Source organism: Austrofundulus limnaeus, unplaced genomic scaffold (assembly GCF_001266775.1).
Source record: "Austrofundulus limnaeus strain Quisiro unplaced genomic scaffold, Austrofundulus_limnaeus-1.0 Scaffold786, whole genome shotgun sequence".
Taxonomy (NCBI): domain Eukaryota; kingdom Metazoa; phylum Chordata; class Actinopteri; order Cyprinodontiformes; family Rivulidae; genus Austrofundulus; species Austrofundulus limnaeus.
In genome coordinates, this window is record NW_013953188.1 from 146,682 (window position 1) to 173,395 (window position 26,714).

Genomic DNA, 26,714 nt, shown 5'->3' on the forward strand with positions numbered 1-26,714 from the left:
TCAAGGCTCTCTTTTCCACTTCCTCCATGTACAGGTTTGCAACAACAGGAGAAACTGGGGATCCCATGGCTCTTGGAGGAGAGACGAAACATTTCATTAGAGAAGAACCCGTCCAGAGGACCTATACAATTTTTTTCTTTTTGATTTTTTACCTGGATTACTGAGATGCATCAGGACATTCTTTTCCCTACTTTCACTCCAAACTTTGGTATGATGAATGCTACCCCGACTCGATCTACTGTATCCTTTGATGCATCTGTATAWATTTTTACGTATCCATAATATTGGTTTTATATTCTATACAAGTATCTGTGTTTATATCCTTTTTATTTCCTTTTTCCCCCTAATAATTTTAAATCTACATTTGGTTCTGTGAATAACCATGGATGTATGATTGGTATTGGTACTGTTGGACTGATACTCATGTTGTTGATTTGAGTTTCTGTTGTTTTCTGATTTTATGATCCAACCAAAACTTTTTGTTWATTTTTTCCCCTTTTCCCAGCATGGTTGTAATATTTCATGAATTAACTAACAGAAAACAAATCACCTCAGGCTCCTCTGATTTTAGCCTGCAGCTGAAGTCCAGCAGTATGCAAAGCATGCCAATAAAAGTGACCGCTGTCACCACATTGTTATCTTCCAGTCAGTTTATGGTCATCTACAGTTTCCTGTCAGCCTCCGACCTGAGTGAACTCCGACCTGGTTCTTCCTGTTCCGTAAACCCAGTATTTACTGGTTTGTTCTGGCACGAACATCTTCCGTCTCTGAGTCACGCACCTGAGGATCGTTTCAGAAGRGCCCGCCCCCTTCTCCGCCTCTTGACCAATCAGAGTGAGGGTCAGCAGCTGTTCATTCTCCCAGACCGGTTCCTGCTTTGCTTTGCTTTACCTTTATATAAAAAGAGGTGAACACCGCGCTGAACAAGAAGAAGAGAGAGAAAATAACTCCAGTAGTTTCAGACAATCTTTGAGCTGTCGCGCTCCTGAGGAATGGCAATGCGAAAGGGCCGGAAGAAGAGCCAGCTGCCCGAGTGTTACTATGAGGGTTACCTGGAGAAAATGTCCTTCAGGGATCAGGTAGAGCATTATCCTGATTTATGTCACTGATGCGCCTGTTTAATCTGTATTTTAAAGTCGACTTTAACCTTTGAAATCCAAATTGGTTTTAGAGCTATTCCTTAAGATATGTCAAGTTAAGGAGAAGTTGGTCTATTTAAACCAAATTTATTATATACTGTGTCTATAACCTGATTTCAAAAGGCATAATCTCTACTAAAAAAAACTGGAAAAGCTAAACATGTTTAGGAGCTGTACTCTTTCCGGTAACATGGATTGTGACCTGAGTTTCACTGCATCAGTACACTGGGAGTAGAGACTCAAACTGGTMATTCAGGCTTTGGCAACAATAAACCTTGAGGGGAATTCTGCAGGGCCCTCACTGATAAAGGTTTTACACAGTGATGTGTAAACAGAACTGGCCCTGTGGCTTAGGCAGTGAAGGCAAATGCTAAGGGCGCCGTCCATCTAAGGGACACCACAAATGGGGGGAATTTGTTTATTTAAATTCTTTTACTTTGTCAGAGTGTAGTTTATTTAGTCTGTAGAATAATCCCTGGTTACTCATGTTTATGAAGGTAATTTAATCCTAGGGTTTCTCAGTCTGCTTTATTACTACAAGAGGTTATATGGTTCACAGGATAATTGATGATAAAACTATCACACGATGAAGTCAGACTTACTGGTGCTCAGTGTGGAAATAAAAAACAAAATCAGGACAATGGAAGTCTCAGTTATGACTTCAGATAAAGTTCAGGTKAAAGTCTGGTTCTCAGTGAAGTTACCATCATAAAATACTGATTTTATGTTGTTTTATTAATCCCAGGAATTTATTAAAATGCTTTGTAAATGGCTGGAAAATGCAAGTAGATCCTTTTACTATATTTTCTGGGGGAAGTCTTCCCCTGGACCTCCCTAGAACTGCTTCAGTCCACAGCTGCTCCTTAACATGAACAGGTGTTTCTCATTGCTGATGTTGGCAGGGATAAGATAAGACTTGTGGTGTTCTTTTTCAAATTAATTGTATTGTAACTATTTTAATTTGGACAAGCTAAAGATATAAAATAAGATCCAGGACAAAACTATTTAATTTGGTATGTGAATGGATATAAATTGGCGGCGAGCTTTAGAAGATTGCGTCGAAAATCTTGCCTGGGGCGACAAATTGTCTCAGGCCGGTCCAACACGACTTTCTGAGACGTTAACATCTCCGTGGCCTAATGTCAGATTGTGTTAGCACTGGTGTCGCTTACAAGACATGGTGACATAACCTGATGTGTACAAAAAAATTAAAAATCTGTATCACAAGATCTTGGAGGTAACATTATCTTGTGACGTGATTGTTTAGTTTGGATTAGGTCTAACTAAAGGTTCTAAATTTAGCACACATTCCTGTCATAGTTCCAGTCACTGTTACCTGGAACTGTCCTTCTTTACTACCTCATCTTTTCCCATTTGGAAACAGTTTAGTTTGTTTACCCTGTTTCTTGTGCTACTTTTTTTTCAGACCTCTCAGAAACTGTGGACCTGCCTTTGTGGAAACACTCTGTTTTTCTTCAGTGACAAAAGAGACTCTGATGTGAGTATTTTTCCAAGTTAGGCGTCAGTAGGCCCCACAACTGATTTTAATATGAAATTATACACAATTATAATTGTGTGTTTGTTTTTCCCTCAGTATTTAGACAAAGTTGACCTCACAGCGCTGATCTCAGTGGAAGATGACGACAACCCAGACAACGAAACTTATTCGACCAGATTCACCGTTCAGCTGCGGAGTGGAAGCCTCAAATTCATTGTGAGAGGGGAAAAAAACTAATTTTTTTATTCAGTCAGTCTTTTTAGTTTTATGTCTCGCAGCGTAAGACGATAATGTTTTGCTACAACTCAGCCAGTTTTACAGTTATAAAGCTAAAGTTTAGTGTAGTAGCTGGGCATCATCCCACAAACCCTAACCAGAGCGCTATTATGTAATAAATAGTTCTCAAGTGACATAATGACTTCTGGATCATGTCATTGAATGGTCATATTTGTGGTAGTATTATTTCTGCAGCAGTACCAGGGTTTCCTCCAGTGTACTATAGCCCTGGCAGCCCTACAGTCCTTACAAAATGTCAGCATAAAATTATCTTAGTTTAAAACTCGGGCAGAAAACTTTGTCAAAATGCATCCTTTTGAGACCTTTTTCAATTTTGTAATTTTTCTTTTGTCTGGTGGTCCTGCAGGCTTCAAGCACAGAAGCTCGAGAGCTTTGGAAAGGATTCATTCTTTCTGTGGGTCAGGTGTGTGCTCTGTTTCATTTACTTCACCTCACAGAATTCCTAAAAAAWGATTCTGTGGTTCTTAATCTGACACGTTTCAGAGGCAAAGTTTTAGATTTGTTGTTTATGAAAAGCCATTTCCACCCTACAGCTGTCAGTGCCCTCCTCCCTCAACCTGCTCCCAGGTCAGATCCACATGATGGGAGACGCAGTTCACAAGGAACAGGAGAGGCAGGCTGACATCAGTCCATCTGCTGCCACCGACTGCACTCCTCCTAACACCATCCAATCAGACATGCCTTCGTGAGTATCACTGTCAAAACACTTACCGTGGTACAAATGATGTATTTATAAGAATATCTACACAAGAACTTGCCTCATCACTCATTGATAATAACCAAGGTGGACATTTCTCCTGTTTTTTTGCTTCAGTTGTTTCTTCGAGGTGCCTCGACTCGAAGCCGAACTTCTGCTGGAGAGAGAAGCCAGCAAAGGAAACCTGTTGATGAGACCTGGAAGAAGCTTGAACTCTTACGCCATCACCATAAGAATGGAGTCTACCGGGTATAAATATATGCATTATAAAGAGTTAAAATGCATTTCTGTACATATCTTGTTTTTGAAGTATTTGTCTTCAGTCATCAGTCAGAMAATGAGTCTTGGTCCTCTTTCTGTTTCAGAGCTATATTCAAACATTACCGTGTGCTTTGTGATGAAAACGAGGGTTTCTATATTGCCCTGGCAGAACCTGTGAGTATGAAATAAATTTTGCATGTCCTTAACATAAATGTGACCTTCGCTGGCAAAATAAATCACAATGAGAATTTGTTTTTAATTATTGCCTTCAACTACTTTGAGTCAACTCTACATTGCTAAACCACTGGACAGATTTAATGATGCTATCAGGAAACAATTATTAGATGTACCCCTATAACTGAACAGTATTTTGTGGCAAATGTGATTCAAGATGGCTGCCACAGCCAAGTAATTTAAAAACAAAACACAAAAATGGCTGTAATTCAGTTAATTTTCTAGATATTGTGCTACAATTTGGTRTGGTGGGAGCTGAGAGTATGTGTTGTGGATGACGGRGTGTGACATTCTGTGAGATGTTTAATCTACTGCATGAGATTATTTTCAGCATTTGACCAAAACTATCATAAGTTCACTTTACAACATGAGATGACCTTCGCCTAATAATRAAAGTTAGCAATTAGCATTCCTTTGAAGAATTCTATCAGGATCCTACGTGTCYTTAATCCTTAAGTTTGAATTTGAAAAAGTTAATTCAAGGCCCTGAAATGTTTTTTTTAAAACGGCCAGAAAAACACCTTGAAAGTCCCTGAATGTTTTTCCTTTTGGGGTTGTAAATTTCACATTGACAACTGCTTGTCAACGTGTTCTTTTTTTTTTTTTTTTTTTTTTTTTGTTCAGCACGACGTTCTTGTGTTTTCTGTACATAGTGTTGTTTCATAGCACATAGCTATAATCACTGTGTGTTACAGCATGTGCATCGGTGCGTGCGATCTTCTTGCAGGTGAACTGCCAGTCATGTTGAGTCGGATTTCGCCTTCACTAGTCATCTCCGTTTATTGTAGATATGAATGTAAGAGRTGCATTCAATCCACTTTTTCACGGATTCTGACTCAAATTTTATACCATTCAGTTTTTTTTTTTTAATTTGTACTGCATTAAAATTATGTTAGCATATTGAGCAGTAGCAAATAGAAAAATGATGTGGCAAGTGGTCCTTGAATTTGAATAAATTGGCCCTGGAAAGTCCCTGAAAGATCTTTTGAATTTGGTGTTAACTAAGTTAACTAAGCTGTTTTTATTTTATGAAATTATTTGATCTGCTTGACCCGAAAACAAAAAATATAAATAGAAAGAGCCTCATAAGACCTAAAGGCATCCAGAGAACTTCACTTGCCGTCCTGAAACTTGGCGGCAATAAAATCTTGTAAAACCAGTTGCACAACATAGCTGGAGCTCTTTATAGTTTGTGACCAAGAAATGTTCTCCTGGAAAAAGAGAAGCTGGTTTAACTTGTAAGAAAAAGGACAGTTTAAATTACAATTTATGGCATTTTGAAGTTTGTGCATCTTGTGACAAAATGCAAATATATTTTCTCAATGTCACTTTTGTTGCTTAACTAATCAAATCAGTTTTATTTACATATATAGTRCATTTAAAGCAACAACTGTTGGCCAAAGTGCTGCACAAAGTACAAACCGTAAAAAGGCAAACACGACACCGCTAAAGTAAAATAAACAGTTTAAAAATATGACGGACAATAAAACCATTAAAATAMATTTCACATCTCATGCTGTATTAAGAGATGCCACTGGTGGGCACAGCTAACCAAAAAGTTAAACGTTCTAACCACTAATTCACTTAGCCAAAATCTTAGCTCCACAAATGCTAAATGGAAAGAGAAATTAGARGTAGCTAAGCTAAGACAGTTAGCGGGACTGATGTAAACCTGTTTTTAGTTACATTCTATTTGTTTAATTTGAAGGTGGGTGAGATTATCTGTGGAAAATCAGCCAATCCAAATCAGACTTATAACTCTTTAACTGGTAATACTTCCAATTGAACCCTTTCAGAATAAAATAAATTATTTGCTGGAGTTTGTATTTTTATAAACTTTGTTTGAAGTTGGAATATTTTAAATGAGGTCAGTTTTTGTATTCATTATTTAAAAGTTTTATTTCTTTTTGATGCTCTTACTTTGAAGTTTAACTGCTAAAGGTGGGTGTGGGTGTGGCTTTGGTGACATTTGGGGACAAAAGTCGAGTCCCTGTTTGGTTTAAAAGCCGTTGGAGGTTGGGTTTAGGACCAAGGTGTGAATTGAGTTTAGGTTAGTTTTAGGGTCAGGTAGGTACCTGTGAGGTTAGCCTTAGGGTTTGTGGTCAGGGTTAGGCTGTAGAAATGTAATGGAAGTCAATGGAATGTCCCCAAATGGATAGCTGTGCAAACTTTGTGTGTGTGTGCGCTAAAGATGCTGCGCACAGTGACTGACACGTCCAGCATTGCTTGTAGGAGAGGATAGTTTTTATCTATTTTGGGTTAAATGCCATAAAAATAGAAGTTTTCCAATTGCCAATTTTTGTATTTAATTGAAAGTAGCTCAACCTAATTTAGCAAAGCTAATAACGGTTTCAAAAATAGTAATCAAATTTGAAGCTAGTTCCACTATTAGTGGATTAGTGGTGTGCCCACCACTGTTTTTTGTGTGTGTGTGTGTGTGTGTTTGAAAATTACATTTTGTTCAGCTTGTATTAACACAAACAGTTGATACAAAACATCTAATACAACAATTTCCCCAGATGAATCTGAGTTTTGGATTAAAGAAGTAATTCTCTGTGCAGGTCTTTGGTAAAACGCTGCAGGATCTTGTCGACCACTTTGTGAAAATTAATAAAGATTCTTTTAAACCCCTGGTCATCGAGGCACATTACGATGACAAGATATGTAAGTACAACAACTGATTTATTTTAAGTTGAGGCATAAACTTTGTATATAACCTTGTTCACATGACTAATGGCCTTCTCGCTCCTTTTCTACCAGGTTTTATTTCATCTGATAAAGAAAGTGGAGAGAGGACTCTGCAACCTTTGTTAGCATCCCCAGCAGCTGCGCCTCACAAACATGGTAACTTTTCTGTTGATGCAGCCTCACACAGTCAACCACAACATTTTTATCACCTTTTCACAGATTAGAAAAATTCCTTCTCTGATGTCASAAGTTTTAAATCTTGTTCCTGGCAGCAGCATCATGGAGGATGAYTTTCAATTCATTTTGTTAGACAGTAACCATCAGGGGCGGAGCCTCTGGGGGGCTGGGAGGGCGGCACACCCCCGGCCCAGACCCATATGGGGCCCGGGTTGGGGGGTTGATCGTTTACCTGTATAATGAGCCTCAGAAATCCATAATTTTTGCAAAAAATAAAATAATCTGTATTAATCACACGCATGGGGATGGGGGGGATACAGGCGGACTGTCAGCCACGGTTTTCAGCACCTGTGCAGGGCAGAGCCCCGGGGCAGAGCAGGAAGAAATGAGGACGGAGAGAAGAACTTATTTATAGTGGCAGAGCGGGTTGGAAGATGGTTATTTTAGGTTATTTACTGTTTAAACGTCCTACAGGCTCTGAAATGTTAAGTTTGAAACCACATTTTTTTTAATCCATAAAACTTAAAAAAATTTTGGGAGATTGGTCTGTTAACTTCAGTGTGTACCTGCAAAATGAGGAAAAAATTACAGACAGTCGTACAGCTTGACATGCTGCACATGAGTGGGACACAGGGAGAGGAGACGTTCAGAATAATAGATTAAAGAGCATCACGGACGAGTTCACGGAGCGCAGGGCTCGTCGTATGCTCTTCAGTAGTGGTGATTAGCTACTTCTTTTTGAAAACGTGTTTGTGAACATGTGGGCCGCTGTGCCAGTTTTACTGAACTTTAGCTACTGATAGGGACAGGTTCTGAGTTGAAAAAGATAAAGCTGGTGTCAAAATGACCCGACCACTATCCGTGGTGCTGAACTGHTTTGAATTTGTGTTGTTTTATCAGTAGCTCAATGTTTTAATAGTTTTCTTGGTTTGTTATAATTCATGTCCGTTTGATGGACTTCACAATAACATAGTCGCTCTGTGGTGCTGAAGCTTGTAAGTCCTGCTGTTGCAGTATGTTGTATGAAATGATGTTATCATGAGCGTTATTTGCCTTGGCCTGGCTCTGATTTGTTCCACTAGTGATAACCATCAAACAGTAAATCCAGCAGGCACTAAAATAAGAGTTAAATTACAAATTGGCCACATTTCTGAATGCACTGTAGGTGATTTTTTTTTCTTGTACATCTACGTGTTTTGACTCAGTTTTCAGACCTTATCAGTGAAGTTTTTCCTGTTAGTGTGGTTACAAAAGGTGAAAGCTTCTGATAAGTATCTCTTAAGTTGTTTTTTTTCTAAGTATGTGTCTATTACGCACTTGCCTATCATTTGTGTTGTCAATGCAAAAAACAGATAGGGCTAATGGAATGGTCACCAGTTTTGCAAGTATTTGATCACAAAACTAGATTGTGCTCAATCTGATGTCTGAGGATATCCCTGAAGAAAATTATTTAAAGAATTACTAGTGACTGCATATAACTCAGGGTGGCAAATTTAAGTTGGAACAAATGACAAAGGAGTGAAAACATTTAGTGTGTGTGTGTGTGTGTACACTTGTTTTTGCTACAGACTGCGTGACTGTCGTATGATTTTTAACCAACAAAGTGAGGACATTTTCCCAGTGCTCACTTTTTTTTGCAGTTTTACTAGTTACGTTTAGAGGTCTGGTGTGAATTAGGTCTTGGTTAAGTTTAGGGAAAATATTGGTTAGGCATAAATGTAATTGTGCAACGTGTTGTGGTGGTGACATATTAAAATCCTTCATGGCAGACAGCGTCTCTAAGCAGACTAAACACATATAGTATGCTTGACTTTAAATTCATCCCTCCAAAAAATATATATTTTTAAACTCAAAGCAGTAGCTTTTAGAAATTGAGGTACTTTGAGTTTTTTGAGTGCTGGTTTTAAAAGGTAAAAATAAAATAAAATCTTATTTGTTTTTTTGGTGGGGTCCTATGCCTCGTTGCTGGGCTGGACGGAYGTCACCTGGCCTGCGGGACGCCAGTTGCTTGTCCCTAATATAGGTTATAAAAATATTTTCAAAGTCACTTTGGGTATTTTTTCCCCACGTCTCTCAAACTCGAGCAAATTTTACTGTATTTTATTTTTTCTTCTTTGACAGTTTTTTGTTTATCAACATTCAAGTTTGACTTTATGAGCACAACTATTCTTAATCAAAAACAATGTGGAATATGAAAACTGATCCAATGGTTACCTTAATAATTAATTTGGCGGTTTATAAAGGTAGTTTGGTCTTTATAAAAATAATTTTTAAAACGTGCTCGGTTGACAATGGCTGACTTCTGAGATATTCACTTTAAGTTCATTTTGTCCTCATCTTTTGAGCCCAAAAACAATTAAAAATACTTTTTGCATTTTTTTTTTAGTTGATGAAAAATTGACAACTACTGAAGCTGAAGCAGGTGGAGAACAAAAATCATCTCTGGCTGATATGGGTGAGCTAAACTCCAGCTGGTACCTTCCAATCTGTGAATGTTCAAAACTGATGTCTGCACCATTTCTATGATGGCTTTCGACTAACGTGTGTGTGTGTGTGTGTGTGTGTGTGTTCAGAGTACGATGAAAAGGAGAGCAGGGATTCTTCAGCTGTTGCATCATCATGTAGGTTCCTGATTATTCTTCCTTCAGTAGAGAACTGACCACATTCAGACGTCTCTGTTCAGTGTTCATCTTGTTTCATTGCAGCAGTGGCGCCCCCAAGGAGGATCCTGATGCCTCCATCTCCTTTTCCACGCAAAGGTAGCGTTGCCTCCCCGGCCAACAACCAGGGAGATTCCAGGAAATTAAGGAACACAGAGGAACAGAGGCGGCGTGAGTCCACATGTAGATCTCTTCAAAACAAATCCCAATAAATGTAATTTTCTTGCCGTACCTTAAACCCTTTCATCCTCTGGTTTGTTACAGTTCTTATGCCAGCGATATCTGAGCTAAAACTCAAGTTGGGACAGAAGCTAAAGCTTCAGGATTAATGCGGAGCGACAGAACCAGGCTGTGTTCCCATGCCTCACTGCACAACGAGCAGCTCCTCCTCCTGCTCAATAAGCTGTCTCAGAAGACTTACATTTTATTGATTCTCCTCTCTTGAACATCATTAACAAAGGAAATTGCTGTGAAAACAGGTGTAAATGTCTTATATCCTCTTGCTTGTTTTGCACATTTGCTGCTGAGCTTCCTCTCATCAGATCGTTTTAAAATGTTCTGAATAATTTACATATTTTCACTGCATCATGTGATATTTAAGACTGCAAAATGTATTACTTTTATGTACACTGTGAACACAAAGCTGGACTTTATTTAACCACATGTGCAATATACAGGTAATTACAGTAAATCTGTCGCATTGTAACAAGTTGAATGAAGCAACTTCTAGTATGTGCTATGAAGCTATTTGAAGATTGGTTTAGTATTTATTTACAGAATACATTTGTAAATACATTTTTTTTTATTAATTTTACACTTTCAAGCCTTTACAGTTCTGTTTTTGTATTTTATTTTGAAAAAAACTCCTAAGAAGTAAGTGTTTCACGTTTTTATTACTGATACATTATTGTGGAAAACTATTTACAATAAACTGATATTTTTATCTTGTGGAAATAACGGAGCTAGCTGCTTCTTAAAAGCATTGCAGGCTCCTGTTGAGACATGAGACGAATGCTGTTAAAGAAAACATGACATGGATACTACTATAGACGATATATTTTCCAGAGTCAATCCCTTTGAGCCCAAAACCTGATTATTTTTCATAAAACAGCTTATTAGCTGAATCTAAGAGCTCTCTAAAGGATGAACTGACTTCAGCCAAAACCTCACTCGTAGGAAGAGCCCTCTACAGATAAACAGGGGTTATGAGACACAGACAGGGTGCAGTCCGGTCATTTCCAAGATCCAAAATAGTTTAACAGATGARAGCAATAAGGGAACTGCCTCAATCTTTCTGTGCAGTCAATCAACTCCTCAGCAAAAAACACTGGATTCAATTTAAAAYTAACAAAGCTTCAGTAGGAAGCTGAAACAGAGGCGGAGCTAGACTTTTTTTTGCAAGGGATGGCCAAGGTGGGTTTTTTTTAAAGGATTGGGGCACATACAAATAAATAAAAGCACTCTGGATTTGTCATTMAATATGGCCACCACAGCTAATTCTAGATTTAATTCAGCTTTAAGAATTACTGAGTTAAAATTTCATGTGATCGTAGTTAACAATGATCCAAATTATTCAGCCATTTTTAGACCTACAAAGCTGAAGATTAGTGTAGAATTAGACGAAAACAATCTTTGATGAATTCTAAACGCAAATATAAAAGCCAAGATCACCACTCACGTCAATAATATGGGAGTGGCCAATCAAACACTGATTGCCACCCTGGCCACACCTCCGGCTCCACCCCTGGGCTGAAAGACTCAGTTRCTGAACATTAAGTCTGGGTCCAAACCCAAAATATAAAAATCAGTAAACACTGCGGAGTTTGTAGGCCAAATAATTTCTATTACTGTTAGTTTTTGTGTAARTGGTGTTAAATGGTCCACTTTAGTGTTCAGTTACATTGTCAAGGAGTTGGATGTCGTTAGGATGGATTTCACTGAGTCTAAATTTAATTCAAACTTWCATCAATAGTGGTTTTAAACTGGAAATAAGGGGCAGTTGTAGACAGTCAGATACGATCTGAAGGCACAGGGACAGAGCAGACAGGACAGATGACCCTGAACCTGCAGCTGGCTGCAGGACGAGTCAGTGACAAGTGAAGGCAAGGAAGCAGCGGCCAGCGCTAAATCATTCTAGCAGCAGAGGGACAGCGCTGAACGAATGTGTAGCAAAACAAAAACTATTCAGACTAAACAAAGCCCCAAACATCACAACAGCTAAAGTCTATTTTTTCCCAAAAAAAAGTAACTTTTGCTGTCATGCAACAAAAAGAACTATCATACTCTAGTGATGCAACTGACAGGTTCAACTGTGGTCAGTGAGGAGGCTGTGATGGTGACGGAGGCGGAGCTGGGAGGTGTCCAGCTGGATGGATGGTTTCTGCAGGTGGGTTTAAGTGAGGCTGGCGTTGGAGCTGCTGGTGCCACTGTTCTTCCTCTGGCCGCTTTGGACCACGCTGGGAACCTGCAGGCCCGTCACCACCGAGAAGCTTCCATTCCACACCTGCAGGACAAAACGCATCAACGAACCGTTTCCAAATCTAACGGAGGAGCGAAAACCTTCCTCACCATAAAAGCTGGGATGACAGGCTGTTGAAACTTTGTTCTGAAAGTATGCATGAGCTGCTTGGCTTTGGCCGTGTAAAAAGACACTACACCTAAAGAAAAGGAAAATAAGGCAAATTGATTATAAAAGACTTCAAATGTTTTAGACAAGCTAACAACCAAAAGTGCTATACAGAGCTGTGACTTAAAGCAGACATTTCATGCTTTTAAATCCTTATTTTTCACATTTAATCATTCAGTTGGGGTATATATAAAGTGGAATTGCAATGCTTTGGTCTGAATTCTTCCTCATTGTAACTCCACAAGCCCCTTTCATTCCTTTTCTGAGGTGCGACTCAGATCAACTCATTTTGAGGCTGTCTCTTTAAATCCAAACATGTCGCTTAAAACCCTTCCAGCTTCCTGAGCGGTCAGTTGTAGTTTGATAGAGGGGTTTACGGCTACATAGCAGCGTAGAAACCTTTTTTTTTATTTTTTTTTTACAAATTAATTAAAAGATGTCAACAAGGAAAGACCTATCTGTCCAACTTTACATGTTGGAGCCAGAGTCTGAACCAGACCCAGAGGAGGAGGAAGACCACCAAATTGCAGTTGTAAGTCCAGACCTTATTTAGAAGTTCTGTTGCAAAAACTGTGATGTAACAGAAAAGATCATAGAAAATTAAAAATATGACCCAAACAGAGTATAAATGCAACATCATGAGAGACTAAACTCAACCTCTCTGAGACTCTGTAACAAAATGTGTTTAACTGCTAAAAAAGTGGRTTTTGCTTGATATGTCCACTTTAAATCTTAAACCATTTGCTGTTGATTAACACATCTACTTCCATCTCACCTTCCTCATAGTTGACATAAACCCCTATGCTGTTTGGGATGGGACAGTCGAGGGTTCGAGCCTTGTTGTTGTGCTTGGCTGTGAGGCTCTGCTGCAGCCAGTTGTTCAGATGGATGCACCAGGAAGCGCTGCTTTTCCCCAGCTGGTCGAAGCGGCCAAGGCTCCGCAAGGCGATGCCTACAGCAAATGCCTTGCTCTCCTTGTCAAACTTTACCTCCCAGTAGTGCTGGCCAGCATCAATGAATGTGTCGGCTGTTGTGAGACATTAAGTTATGATTACAAACACTTTACTGCTGCGATATGGATCTGCAGAAATTATTTGTGTAGTTTGACATGTTTGGTTTTATAAAGTTTTATTTAAGAGTTTCATAAAACCATCAGATCAAATACTGTATATGAAAAAACAGACAGAGTCCCAAACACCTACAGTCATCATCTGTTTATTAGTTAAATACTCCTCTGAAACTGTAAGTCTGTTTACTTTACAGGGATCCATTTAGCTGCAAAGAATATTGAAAGGAATATTTGTCAGACCTTCCCAATCCCACAAGCAATGGAGGAAGCAGAGTCTGAGAATTTCAGGGTTGGTCTGTCCATAACTGGTGCTGCGGTCACTGAGGTAGTTAAAAAGCTCCACAGCGGCAGGGCTACCGGGGTGGACGAGATCCGCAGGGGTATCACTCTCCTTAGCCTCACCTGTAAGGTCTGTTCGTGAGTGCTGGAGAAGAGGGTCCTATTGATGGTTGAACCTCGGGTTCTAGAGGAAAAATGCGAGTTCCATCCTGGCCGTGCAACACTGGACCAGCTCTTTACCTCTAACCATGTTCCTCGAGGTACTATGTGGGGGGTGCGATGTGAGTATGGGGTTGTGGATCAGCTGTTACAAGCACTTCAACCCTTATAAAGGTAGTGTGAGAGTTTGGTTCACATTGCCATTAGCAAGTCGGACTCCTTCAGGGTGGGAGCTGGACTCTATCAGGCCTGCCCATTGTCTAATTCTGTTCATTACATTCATGTCARAATTTCTCGGTGCAGCCAGTGTGTGGAGGGAGTCCGGTCCGGTGGCCTCAGGATCCCATTCCTGCTATTTGCAGATGATGTGGTCCTGTTGGCGTCATTGTGCCGTGATCTTCAGCTAACCTAATGAAGATGATAGACGACTGCAGTAAAACTGACCATCTTTGGGCGGCTGTGACGGAGTGGTTAGGGGAGTCGTCCAGTAACCGGAGGGTTGCCAGTTCGATCCCCCGTTTCAGCGCTAGCCCCTTTTCCATGGTGTAGTGTCGGAACGGTTGGTGTAGGTACGGGTCAGTACGGGTAGGACTGGTTGGTTTTCCACTGATGTTCCAGTCCGGTTCCAATGGGTGTGTTTTGGGCGGTTGGTGGAGGTGGTTTTTAGGTATTTTGAATAAAGATTAATGGGCAAAATGAGAGATGGAAACATATTTGATGAATAACATTTGAAATTTTACAAATTTGCAAAAATTAAGCTAATCAGTGACGAACAGTGTTCTGACGTCGCATTTTGGTGTCAGCTGGGGCTGCTTGGAACCACAATGAAGTAGGTACTTAAAAAAGGGCCAGTTCCATGAATCTGGCCTAATGGAAATGGCTTGGAACCGTACCGAACCATACCGACACTACACTAAGTGGCACTGGTGGAAAAGTGACATTATAAGACGCTGTGTCCTTGGGCAAGACACTTCACCCACCTTGCCTACTGATGGTGGTCAGAGGGTCCGGTGGTGCCGGTGCTTGACAGCCCCACCTCTGTCAGTGTGCCCCAGGGCAGCTGTGGCTACAGTGTAGCTTACCATCATCAGTGTGTTGATGAGTGAATGTCTGTAGTGTAAAGCACTTTGGGGTCCCCATATGGCTTGATAAAGTGCTCTWTAAGTTCGGTCCATTTACCATCTTAACCTGCATTTTTTTATAAAATGCTAACTAAACCTGAAACATCGAAGTGTGTGTGTTTGTGCGTGTGTGTTTGTGTGTGTGGGGTCATGGTAGGTCAAGGTGCATGCTTTCCTCCTACACCTTTGAGCCTGCAAGGGACAGTCACAGAGCAGTTCATTCTGACCACGCTGTCTGTAGTTAGTTGAGTGTGTGTGTTCTTACCCAGCACTGTGTAGGACTCAGCTGTAAACCTGTCTCTGCCGGGCCGAGCTGTTGGAGCTCTCTTTGGAGACATCAGGGCAGACCTGGTTTCATTTAAAGATGGTCAGTTAAGATCTTTGAAGACTCTCTAACACTGAAAGCTACAAGTCCAAAAACAAATGCCTGCAGCTGTTTTATCTCGTACACAAACCTGGCTGGGGAGTGCATAGGGGAGTTGGTTCGGTTCTTCTCTTTGCGGATGTCCTGCACCTTTCCTCCACTGCTGTCCCATTCTACACTCAGGTCCTCCACTTTCAGGTTCTGGTGGGACGAACTAGAGTCCAGTTTGAAACTGAAAGCTGGAAATGGGGGTGGGGGCACAGACAACTTAAGAGCACTGAAAGCTGACATGATCCAAATAAACACTTAGATGAGCAAGACACCATACATTCCACACATTGTTAGTTTCAGCCATAACAAAAGCCTGTATTCAGTTTTCTAAATACACGTTTGTTTTCTCACCATGAGTTTCGAGTGTGACTGGTTCAGAAAACTCCCCAGCCACAGCCTTGTTGCACGCTCTCACTCGAAATGTCATGTATCGCGTGTCGAAGCGCAGCCCTGACGAGAACAATCTGTGAGTCTCTTTGGTCAGTTTAACCACAAGCCTCTGGCCACGCTTCTCCTTCTCACCTGTGAGCGTGCACTCCATCTCTCGAATCCCCTCCACTACCATCCAGGGGTATTCCTCTCTGATGCGCGGCGGACCCTCGTGATTTGTGCGCCGGTGCTCCAGGATGTAGTGGTCTATCTTGGAATCGGGCTCTGGCAGGGTCCAGACTACAGTCACTGTGTTGTCGCACACCTGACACTCTGATACCTGGATCTCTGGAGTGGCGGGAACTGGAAAAAAAATGTTTAAAAGAACAGTTTTTTTTTTTTTTTCGATTTTAAACTTTTTTCCCCCCAGAAATGGCTATTTAAATGTTTAAAAAAAATACATACCATCTTAGCCCAAAAAGCAAGAAAATTTGTGATTGGCTGATTATTTCTTTGTTGTAAAAATGCTTCTTTGAACACATGAGCAGCGCTAATCCAAAGATTAGCTCCGCAATTTCTAAAAGAACTTATGAAAATTTTTAGGTCCGCAACTTTAAAAGCGCTTCTGTCATAAAAAAATTAGTGGAAGCTAATTTTAAAGCACAAGCTCAATTTGACACTTACTAGCTGGCAATGATTCATGTACAATATTCGCACAACACTGCCTACTAGCGGTGTGTGAACCCTTGTACAGCTTAATCCTACAACCACCGATTGTTGGGGATGTGATTTCCTGAAACAGACCTTTGGCTCCTGGTGTAAAATTAAAAAGTTGTTGAGGATTGCTAGTTCGGCTGCTTCTTTGTCTTTTTCTTTTGTTTGTTGTAGATTTTTCATTAAAGAAGCATCAATAAAGTAATTTTAAAACTGTTTATTGGAAAACCGAAGCGATGCATTCTGGATACATGACGGATTTGATTTGTGACGGGAAATGAAAGCACAAAGTACAGGAAATTATCTTCACTTCAAAATAAGGGCATGGATTTTAAAGTTTTCCACACTTTTGTTGTTGCTCCAGTTGACCACTAGATGTCTGTCTTCATCAGCATAACATCTTTAAATCATTTCTGCGTCCCTTCAGCTAACCCCGTTGGCCGATTGCTTCGACCAATTACGTTAAGTATTGAGCTCCAGCGTTTAAACTTTTTTTTTWAAAAAGGAGCTCCAATTGTAAAGTAAAAATATATCAATACATAAAAATTTTTAGTATGGATTACAAACTAACTGTTTTCGCCTGGTCACATAGTTCTAACCATTGCCTTCCTGCTACATAAGCAGACACAAAGCATTGTGGGAAATGAGAACCGTGGCCGAACGCAACTGTCAGCAAGGATGTATACCTTCTCAATAAGTGTGTTTATCTGGGAGGGGTGCTGTTGGACAGATCAAGTGTTTTTGTGATTCATTGACAGCCATACCTTCTGCTGTTCAAGATAATAATGACAGGTAGATAATTAGTTATTAGAGGTACTGCATTTTCATTTTAGAAAGCGCAAATCCGCTTATGAATTATAAAAATTAGTAAGACCGTTAAAGCGCAAACAAAATATTTAGGTCCGCAATTAGCGGACTTGCGCTTTAGCGGGCTGGTGCCCACCACTGCTTCTTTGTAATAAATCTTCTACTGTTGGAAAGCCTGTTCATTTCTCTTTCAAATGGTGCCACATTTGTAAGGAACATGCATTTGGGGGATGAGCAGTAGAACGAAGTATATGGGTTGCACACATGAAAAACTTGCCAAAAAAACAAGGGGCAGATAAAAGGTTAGCAAGAGCCATATTTGGCCCACAGGCCTCGAGTTTGACACGTGTGACTAGAGGTAATTTATAAACTTAAATAGGTCTAGCTGAACAATATGAATCTTATATTTTAAAAAGTGCAACAAAAAAATTTATTTATCTTATTTATTTTTATTTATTTATTGTTTTTGCGTTTAAACATTTTACCATAAACTCCTACCAGATCACATCCTCTCCTCTCAGTCAGGTCTCTCTTTATAACTCACTACTTGAACCTATAACAATGTTGACATGATCACACCTTGCTGCACGTCATGTCTGATTAGCTGTGCCAAACTATAACACTCTCACAACATTAATCTGCATGTAGTTTTTGTTTACAAGATTCAGGCTGAAAAATATTTAGGAATTTTGCTTTAACAACTTTAAAAATCTTTTTTTTAAACTGTGGCATTCAAGGTGAAATGCCAAAGCAGGTATAAACAGAAAAGAAAAAGCAGATAAAAAGACTAACTATGCAAAAAAAAAAACAGTTTTATTTTAAATAAGCATAGTGCTCAAGTACAAAGTAAAAGGAGTTCAGAAATGTTGATCATCACAGCTTGAGTAAACGACAGAGCAACATTTACAAAGGCATATATCTACAAGTCCAACAGTACAGGACAGCAGTGGTGTGACGCAGCCTTTTTATTTCTACTTTCTTTGAAATAAAAACACAGACCTGGGAGAAACTTGAGAGCCTTCAGCATCTCCCTCTCCTGACTGAAATCCACCATCAGGTGACTCATGTTGTCGCTGGCTTTTGCCTTCAGGGAGAGGCGAAAGGCCGGCGCCATTGTCACGCTGCAGACAAAAAGACACACACACACAAACACAAAAACATGGGGTGGAAACATGTAGGGTCTATTTTTAATAAATACTCATCAGCACTTAGAAAGTGAAGCTTAGGAGCATTCATCCAGGGAGGGACTGACACAAGATGGCACAGACTCGAGGAGCCAGAGGGAAAACACAAAGACAGAAGTCGCACTAGAGGAGGGTTTTCCACAGTGTTTATTGTCTAAGCTGTGGGTATGGTGGCTTCACAACTGAATGCATGCAACGCTACATGATGAGATGACTCTAGGCTACAGGAGGCTGTGACAAAAAGGGAAGCAATGGATAGCTGAGTACTATACCTATCCTTAATGTCTTTGGCCGCCTGGAGAGGAGAAGCATAGAGGGGAAGAAAGGAAAAAAAACAGATACAGAACGAAGACAAAACTGAGTCCATCAGGTCATCATGACGTAACACAAAACATTGCTGCTTGTTAAAGTTGTGACAACAGAAACATGCCAGTCTAACTTGTATATTTAAACACTGATATTCAGTAAAAACATTGCCAGGAAGCAGGAGAAACAGCGCGGCACGGCAGGTGTGTTAGTCACCTGAGTGAAACTGTCCGTTCCAGAGGAGCAGAGCGTCTGATTGGCCAGCTCCAGCAGCTCCTCTGAACTCTCCAGGGCTTTGGAGCAGGCGCTCAGCTGACTCTGAGGTGAACACAAACTCATCGTCAAACAGAGCCGATCTGAGGTGCTGTCATCAGGATAATGAAAGTATTGTGTTTCCTGTAGAGGTTATGAAGCTGCTGCATCATCGGAGAGTCATGTTTCAGTCTGGAGGCTGCAGAAACTTCAAACTAACAAATACAAATAAGCTAACCTAAGAATTAGATTACAGTAGCAGCAGTGAGGGTAAGATCTGCTTCAACTAGACAGTGAATATAAAGTTTTATGTCTTATGAGTAAGTGGTTCCAATAAAAAAACAGTTTATATATATATTTTTTGGTATAGGCACTCTGATTCTCACCTTTAACTGTAAATCATTCAAATAAAATGATCGACTTTTCTTGTTTCAAAAACCAGATTCCACAGTCACATAGTGCAACTAAGACCAAAATTATGAGCGTCACCCGACACTCATCCAAACTCAGTGCTTTTCTTTTAAACGCCTGAAGTGAACGCATCTGCTGACATTAACTCTCTGTCTTATAAGACAGCTTTACTATTGAGATTTGTTTTTCTTCTCTATGTTTTCACATCTAACTGGTTCCACAATTTTTGTTTTATGTCAATAATTCATACATGAAAACACTCAGCTCATTTATGAGATGGCCTGTGGGTACTTTTGGTATTTCAGCAACTTTTTCAGACATTTTGGACCCAAATAAAATGGGGGTTTTATTTCTTTCCTTTTGTTGTTAGTTTATTTATTTATTTTTATTTTTACTGTATAAAGATTGGTTTGGTTTGATGAATAAATGAAATAAACTGAATTGAATATTTAGCTTTTTCTGCCAATTTTTTCTCATTGAAAATGAAAAGTTTTCTTCAACATCCATAAAACCCTTTAAAATGTTCATAAATCTTTACTTTTTTTAGCTTTTGTTCTGGTTCTGCTTTTTTCCCCTTCTTTGCTCTAATTTCATCTTTCTTCAACTTATTTTTTTAAGCGTAGCTTTTTCAGCTATCGTTCTGCTCCTTTCAGCTATTCTTCTGTTAATTTAAACTTTTTTAGGTCTCTATCAGCTTCTTTCTGCTAATGTAAGCTTTTTATGCATCTTACAGCTGATTTCTGCTATTTTCTGCCTATTTAGTTACTTTGTAGCCATTTTCAGCTAATTTTAGTTTTTAAATCTAAATTCACCTTGTGATAATTTCGGCTTTTTACTGCAAACAAACTCATTCTGCATCTCTGCCCTAATTTCAACTTTTTGTTTTTAGTTAAATAACTGCTCATTTTAGCTTGTGAGCTTTTTTACTCTCTGTTCACTGTCTGCTAGATTCAACTTGTCTCTGCTACTGCCTGCTTTTATCAGCTGTTCAACTGACATGAACAGTTTGGCTATTAAACATTGTCAGCTTCTTCAGCAGCTTTCAGGAAAACTCTTTCAGCATTAAGCATTCACACTGTTTTTTCACAGGAAATGAAACTTCTCTCGTTTTATGATTTAGCTGTTTTTGTACAAACAAATGTGCACAATTTTAAAGAACATATAAAATGGTCAGATCATCTAGCTGAATTTTAACAGGACTGTGTATAAATTATGAAAAGGTATTACTTGGAATTACTTTTGTAATTTTGAAGATATACCATATTTGGTCAATTTGTTTAGTCTGTGTGTTTTATAAAATTGTTTCTCTTGTATAAAACACTCTTCTGAAATAATATTTTACTAAAAAAAAAACAAAGCATCAGGTACCTGCAGCTCGTATGTGCGGCTGGCTCTCTCCTGTTTGATGCGAGTCACCATGTTTTCCTTCATCTCATCCAGAGCAGCATGGAGGAAGTTGAATTCTGACTCCAGATCCTCCTGCACTCGGTTCGAGTTTGCCTGGTGTCAAAACAAAAACTATGTCAACTTTAGTTCACAAATGACACCTGGACCAGTCATTCTGTGTTTGTCTGTGACTCTTTCTTGTCCTGTCAAACACTCCTGAGTCTGGTTCTGCCAGTGGCGCCTAAAGAATTCTTTTTTATTTATTTTTTTAATGGGGGAGCCAYTGAAAATCCAGGGTAAGGTCTAGAACAGCATTTCCCAAAGTTGGGGTCAGGACCCAAAGTGGGGTCCCGAAACATCAAGGTGGGGTCCTGAAAAGATTTTCTGAATTGATTACATGTTTGCCTTATTTGTTACAAATGAGTGAGGTTAGTATATTTAAAATGGATAAATGTAGTATAAAAATATTGTTACTATGCCCATGTTTAGTTGACCTGATACAAATGTTTATCATCCAAAAATAACTGGGGCTCAGGTCTCTGCTACTGTTATTTTGTGGGTCAAAAGCTGAAAAGTTTGGGAACCACTGCACTTTGGTTCCCAAAGTTGGGCTTGGGACCCAATTATGGGTCATGAAGCACCTTGGATAATCTCCAGAAATCAATTTAAAGGGTAATAAAATAATTTCTGATGTAATATTTTCCCTATAATTATTATAACAACACAAAATAAGTGAAATTAAGTATTTTTATTTGTGTATAAGCTGTTTAGATTGTCAAAAAGACTGTGTTTTTAGGGTTATTAACGAAGTTTATGTACTCAGATTAGTAATATTTGGGGTCACAAGTTTTTGCCATGGATATTTTGTGGGTCAGAAGATAAAAAGTTTGGGAACCACTGGTCTAGAACACAGAAACTAAAACCCATAAAAAAAATTTCAGAAATTCAATCAAGCTGTTGTTTTAAAACATCAATCTGAAAACTATATCAACATGAGAGATGAGGGTTTAACCAACAGATGTACAGTTCAGTTTGTTCTTTTACAGATATTACAGAAATGTCAGGTTAATAGACCAGAAACAAATTCCTTTATTTGCTTTTTCATAACATTAACTGTAATAAAGATTTATTTACCTGTTCCCATCTATTTAGGCAAATACATCCACAAAATCATTAAGATTTATAACTTTAGCGTCTGTATACATTTTGGACATTTGTTTTAAAAACAGATATTTACAAAAAAAACCTGATGATCATTTTTTACTCCAAAACTATCTTTTTATTTTTGTCAAACCTAAAGTTTAACACAGTTATGGCAACTCAACACTGTCSTGTTGAACCTGCTGCAGCTTCCAGTTCCTCACTATGGACCTCTTGGAGAAAGACTTCATGTGCTGAAAGCAGCAGAAGTGATTTACAAACTATCAGAAACCTGTTAAAGAAATGTCAAACTAGTTAGCCAGTGTTTATTTATTGTGGCTGCCTGGTTAGCTAGTTATAAAGTAGGTTTATTCAACCTGTTATCACACCATTTAAGGTGGAGCTAGATAATGTTTTTAAAGAAATTAGCCAGACTAGTTATATTAATAAGAAATACAGTCTGAAGTTAGATTGCAAACGTAGTTAGCTAGTGTTTATTCATTTACAGGCAGCTGCATGTTATTAAAAAGTTATTTAAGTAGTTCCACCTTAAATGCTCTGATAACCACCGCATTAAGCTTTTGGTTTGAGAAATAAAACAATCGTTTCCCCATTTTTAAAGTATAAAATGAAAAAAGAATAACTGTTTTTCTTTTTTAATATCTGTTTTTAAAACGAAAATCTAGTGACCAAAAGGTACAAAGACTGTAACCCTTCTTGACTCCACACTTAACACACGCAGTGACTCAGTGAATTGCAGGTTATCTACCACAGTAATTTATAGTGCAAAATAATAAGGTTACTCAGTACTTTATAGCTGCTCTCAGTCACATTACATTTTAAAATATAAGTCACTTAAACTTATACATGTTTTTGTTTAAAACTAAACAATGCAAACAACACGAGCATATGAGATGTATACTGTGTACCAGAGAACCTGGTTGAATAGTTTGAGCCCTTTTCAGGTGGAGCCCCCTCCTCAAATGTGGGGTCTATCGTAAAACCGTTGGCTGGTACAGCGTAGGTGGGACACATCTACATTCCTACCAGATTTCACGTTAATCGGTGCAGTGGTTTCTGTGCTACAGTTGACGAAAAATCTCAGAAAAAAATGTAAAAGTAAAAAAATAAATAAACAGTACGAAAACAAAAGGACCCCTGCTCCGCACGCGGGGGTCCTGTTGAACATGGCCAACAGAAGCGATGGAGATCGTTCGTTTGTGGACTATTTTTAACAGAGAAAAAACAAAAAGACGTCTTTGATGTCCACCGGACTTTCTGCTGCTCGGTGGCAGTAGGACTGGGTAATAATGGCAAAATAATTAATCACCATTAATTGTGATATTTAGCTGATAACGATTAATTTGATGATTAATCCCCTGGAGTCCCTGGACACCCTTATGTCCTAGTCACATGACTAATTTAGTGGGAAAGATTTGCTCTTCATAAAAATCTGTTCCAAATTGTGTCAAAATCACAGACTTCAGGCTATACATCACATTTTAAACTGTGTTGATAGATAAATAAGTAACAGAACCTTTTTAATGTTCATCATATTTGAAGCAGAGAGGAGCACAGAGTGGTTTCTGCCTGGTGGCATTAATCATATTAATCATCAAGTGCAAAAAAATCGATTAATGTTTTTCTGATGATTAATTGCACATGATACGATTATGCCCAACCCTACGTGGAGTTGTTTTRTCTCCTGTATTTCGGATTCCCCTCCAAGTTTCTTTCACCTCGTTTTCTGATTGGCTACACGATGATCAAATCGACCTTAAGATTGTCAGAAGTGAACTATCGGGCAAAAAATCGGCACAATTTTCTCGCTGTGTGAACCAGGCGTAACTGGAGAAAACCCACTCACACACGGGGAGAATACCACCCAGAAAGGTGCCAGGCTGGGAGTTGATCCAGCAACCTTCTTACTGAGAAACAAAATTTCTCCCAAAAGAGCCACAATACAATTTTATATTTATTAAATAATTATGTATAATTAAATATAATAAATATATTTATGCATGAAACCTCCTGAGAACTAGGGCTGCAACTACTGATTATTTGAATAATTGATTAATCTGTTGATTATTTTTTCGATTAATCGGCCAAATCATAAAAACGCTTAATTAAATGAATATGAGTAGTAGGGCTGCCACAAACTATTATTTTTATAATCGATTTATCACCGATCATTTTTTCGATTAATCGACTAATCAGATCATACGTTAACTGAATATAAAACATAGAGCTTATCGCGCCAGAATGCAGCTGCTATTATATAACCATGGTTAGATTTTAGCTATATGCTAACTAAAAATAATTGCTGTGGAAGGCAAGTTCTGCTCTGCAGATATTGCACAGGTTTCTCTTTATTTTCTTAAAATGATCTCACACTTTTGAGCTCCGTTGCYRGGTAGCCATGATACCAGAGCCTGTCTGTATAATGTCTTGTGACGTCCACGGCCTACCCCAGTTACCACTACTGTGCATGTGTGTCAAGGACAGAAAGGCAGATGTGGCAGTGGAAGGTGTCAAAGCAGTTTGGAGAGAAAAACAGAGTAAAGAACAAAAAAAAGAGAGAAAACAATTAATCGATTATTAAACTAGTCATCGATTATTTTAATAATCGATTAGTCATCGATTAATCGTTGCAGCCCTACTGAGAACCTCCATCTTATTGTTGAGGACATTGGTTTAAATCCTAAAGAAAAATTAGCTCAAAGCAAACGCTTGGGGCTTGAGAGGAAAAGAGTAGGGGTGAGCCAGTTGCATGGAATGGCATGGCATGGCACAGCTATAAAGTGTGCAACTTTCAGATTAAACCTCCGTACCTCCAGGTTCTCCAGGCTCTGTTTGAGAGTGCAGGCGAAGTTGGAAATCTCCTCGTTCTTCACGGCCAGCGTGTGAGTGATCTTACGCAGGGACTCCTGCAGTAAAGACAAACATGTAATGCAAACATGAAACAGTGTGCAGAGCATAATGTGCTCCTCTAACCAATCAGCTCACTCCTCTGAGGTCATAGTTAACCTAATCAGTGCAAAGCTGGAGTGGACACACACAAGGCTTTAGCTTTGAGTGCTCTTTACAACATGGCTGTAACATTTATGCCTCAGATGTCTGAGAGGGGGGACAATTTAGGGGCAGGATGTGAATCTAATAATGCACCTAAGCAAATATTTACACAGCAGACTTCAAAGCAAAGGACTGGACTTATTGTTAAACTGATCAGTCCTCTGATTGGTTTCCACTCCTGCCCTCCTCTGCTGACCACTCAGTGAAAGAAACAGCCCATTCATTAACACGGACCGTGTAATGTTTGGTAGAAGAGCTGCGCCCTGCCCCTCCCGTCCCGTCGGTGAGTGATACAGCAATAAATCGTCGACGAGCCTCGCCTCCAACAGGACAACTATCAGTTTAAACAAATAAAACCACTAAACAGCCAGCTCATGCCGCAGACTCCTTGTCCCTCCTTTGTATACTACGCCCTGCCTGATATCCACCCCATCAGACACCTGTTCCTCCGGTCCCAGCTCACCTTCTGGTCGCCCATCCCGTTCAGATGTGCCGGCGTCTCTACAGCCGCAATCACCGCCGGTGTCTCTCCGTCGTCCCCCCTGGTTTGTGGTAAATTAGCACCGCGGAGCTGGTACTGATGCTACCGGAGTGTAGCGCATCTTCAGACGGACACCAACGCCTTTGGGCCGTAGAGTCTAACGCGCATGCGTGGGAAAAAAGGGATTATGGGAAATGATGTTTCTACAGCATTCATCCTCCTCAAGTGCTGGAGAGTTATGTATGGCAGGCCGTTTTAACATAAAATTGACTTCGTCACATTTACGTTCCAAATATCAACATTTTTTAAATGAATTATTGTATTTGGTCACGTAAAAAAAAAAAAAATTAAACCCTTTAAATTTTTGCAAAATTTTATTGCAAAACGGAAGAGGCAGAATTTTGTAGAGCTTTGCTTACTGTGCCATTGAATTCCCCAAACAACAAAATGCACAAATAAACAATAAATAAATAAATAATAAATTTAAAAAAGAGGAAGAAAACAGCAACAAACAGAACATCAACACTCAGTATTCAACAACAATGTCCTCCTTATTTACAGTTAAACAAATCAATATTACATTCTAACCAACAAATAGTATTACATTCACCAAATTTGCATATTTTACCACCACCACCATCATCATCACAGCTAATATTACAAAAATCTACAACTCATCATAAACTTACTTTTTAACTTCTTTCTAAAACCTAAAACAATGCCACTAAATTGAAATTTCTCACTGAAATTATTTTACAATTTAACACTCAAAACTTAAAAACACATCTGTATTTGACCTTTGTTCTTACTTATTTTTACCTACTTAAAAAATCCTCTTAAATCTTTAAATTATTTTCTCTTTAAAGGGGCATGCAGCAAAATTCATTTTTAGCCATTAAATGTTGTTGTGTACTTGGAGTATCTAGGAGTGCAGAAATTTTGAATTTAGTCTATCCTGGTGTTGTGTATGTATTCAATTCAAAAATACTTTATTGATCCCAGAGGTAAATTAGGTATATGTGCATAACCACAAGGCAGTAAAACACAAAGAAGCACACACAGAGATCAGCTCAGTATGTGGTTTGTTTGTTCACTGATTTAACATTCAAACACAAACACACACATACCATGTTTCTCTATCCTTGTGGGGACTTTCCATTGACATCCATTCATTTTTTTTGTAATTTTATATCCTAATCATGACCATTTACCCTATAATTAACCTCACAGCTGACCCTACAACTAAGCTAAACTCAATTCACAACTTGGTCC

At 39.1% G+C, this 26,714-nt stretch overlaps 2 protein-coding genes across 3 annotated transcripts; one reads left to right on the plus strand and one right to left on the minus strand.

Annotated features, from left to right (window-relative positions):
- The first annotated feature begins 861 nt into the window (after window positions 1–861).
- Window positions 862–10,594, plus strand: LOC106532521 (signal-transducing adaptor protein 1). 2 transcript variants are annotated; one of them, XM_014028588.1, is made up of 13 exons: window positions 862–1,079; window positions 2,566–2,637; window positions 2,734–2,853; window positions 3,281–3,337; window positions 3,468–3,619; window positions 3,749–3,880; window positions 3,997–4,066; window positions 6,688–6,790; window positions 6,887–6,970; window positions 9,378–9,446; window positions 9,565–9,612; window positions 9,700–9,822; window positions 9,916–10,594. In XM_014028588.1, the coding sequence occupies exons 1-13, from the start codon at window positions 993–995 to the stop codon at window positions 9,978–9,980; spliced, it is 1,182 nt and encodes a 393-aa protein (XP_013884042.1). In that variant the 5' UTR covers window positions 862–992; the 3' UTR covers window positions 9,981–10,594. The 2 variants fall into 2 exon arrangements, with proteins under 2 accessions (XP_013884042.1, XP_013884041.1); XM_014028587.1 differs by having other exon boundaries at window positions 864–1,079; window positions 9,697–9,822.
- On the minus strand, window positions 10,526–25,589 carry fsd1 (fibronectin type III and SPRY domain containing 1). Its single transcript, XM_014028586.1, has 13 exons — window positions 25,425–25,589; window positions 24,721–24,816; window positions 20,732–20,863; window positions 18,917–19,018; window positions 18,667–18,689; window positions 18,210–18,331; window positions 15,843–16,052; window positions 15,672–15,770; window positions 15,361–15,508; window positions 15,171–15,253; window positions 13,053–13,304; window positions 12,220–12,308; window positions 10,526–12,154 (listed from the first exon to the last, which is right to left on the minus strand). Exons 1-13 carry the CDS (start codon window positions 25,437–25,439, stop codon window positions 12,044–12,046), a joined length of 1,482 nt encoding a protein of 493 aa, XP_013884040.1. The 5' UTR covers window positions 25,440–25,589; the 3' UTR covers window positions 10,526–12,043.
- Between the last annotated feature and the right edge of the window lie 1,125 nt (window positions 25,590–26,714).